At 40.3% G+C, this 1198-nt stretch overlaps 1 protein-coding gene across 1 annotated transcript; it reads left to right on the top strand.

Moving 5' to 3' along the window:
- Window positions 1–18: 18 nt before the first annotated feature.
- On the top strand, window positions 19–1169 carry LOC104774159 (protein transport protein SEC16B homolog). Its single transcript, XM_010498824.2, has 4 exons — window positions 19–183; window positions 269–377; window positions 625–945; window positions 1023–1169. Exons 1-4 carry the CDS (start codon window positions 146–148, stop codon window positions 1167–1169), a joined length of 615 nt encoding a protein of 204 aa, XP_010497126.2. The 5' UTR covers window positions 19–145.
- Window positions 1170–1198: the final 29 nt, after the last annotated feature.

The following is a 1198-nucleotide window of genomic DNA, read 5'->3' on the forward strand; positions in this document are numbered from 1 at the left end:
TTTCTTTAATTGTTTGATGATTACTTGATTCGTCGATTGACCTTTGCATGGTCAGAGAACAGAGTTATATGAATACTCTAAGACGCTGGGAAACTCTCAGTATACCCTGATACCGTTTCAGCCATATAAAGTCATATATGCCCATATGCTGGCTGAAGTTGGTAAACTCTCGACTGCACTGAAGTAAGGAGATTCACTTTCCATCATCTACTCCTTTGTTAAGCTGTGTAATGGTTTTCTGATGTCCTGTGTGCTGTGGCTGAATCAGATACTGTCAATCAGTAATAAAATGCCTCAAGACTGGGCGATCACCTGAAGTGGAAATGTGGAAACAGTTTGTTTCATCTCTTGAAGAGAGAATCCGTATTCACCAACAGGTACAACCTACTCTACTTCGGGTTCCAGTAGAACTTCATAGAACTGTTGATTTTTTCTGGTTGATTTACATCTGTTAGCTTTCCATTCATATAAGGAAATGTAAAATAAGATTTACGTGAGTTCCTTTCCCTTGATTTTAATTGTGAAAAATGAAACTCAGTCGTATGGACATCCATAAAACTTGGAATAATCTAAAGCGTAATCTTTTCTTTAATGATGCAACTTAACCATGCATCTCTATTTCAGTGCGGGTATACAGAGAATTTGGCCCCGGCAAAACTTGTTGGAAAACTGCTGAACTTTTTTGATAGTAGAGCACAGCGTGCTGTTGGGGGCATGCCACCACCTGCACCACATTCAACCAAAGGAAACCTACAGGGAAATGAGTATCAACATCAACAGCAAGAAGCCACTAAGTTACCATATAGTCAATCAGTTAATACAATGTCATCATTGATGCCACCTGCTTCAATGGAACCCATACGTGAGTCGGGTGGGAATGGAAGGAGAATGGCAGTACATACTAGAAGTGTATCAGAGCCAGATTTTGGTAGAACGCCAATACAGGTCTATACCAGAAAACCATTATCACCGCTAAGAATAATTTAAAATATGGAATTTAGAAAAGATTTCCCTTTTTCTAGGATATGGCTGGCTCCTCGAAAGAAAAGGCAGTTGACGGGGTGAAAAAGTTGAAATCCTCTGGGACTGTGGCAGGTTCGCGGTTTAGTCGTATGCTGGAAACTTTTGGGAGGGTCTTAGCTCGGCCATCTAAAGAGGTATACTGCTAAATGCTTTGGTCGTGATGATATCTCTTGAA

Source organism: Camelina sativa, unplaced genomic scaffold (assembly GCF_000633955.1).
Source record: "Camelina sativa cultivar DH55 unplaced genomic scaffold, Cs unpScaffold01714, whole genome shotgun sequence".
In the NCBI taxonomy this organism is placed as follows: domain Eukaryota; kingdom Viridiplantae; phylum Streptophyta; class Magnoliopsida; order Brassicales; family Brassicaceae; genus Camelina; species Camelina sativa.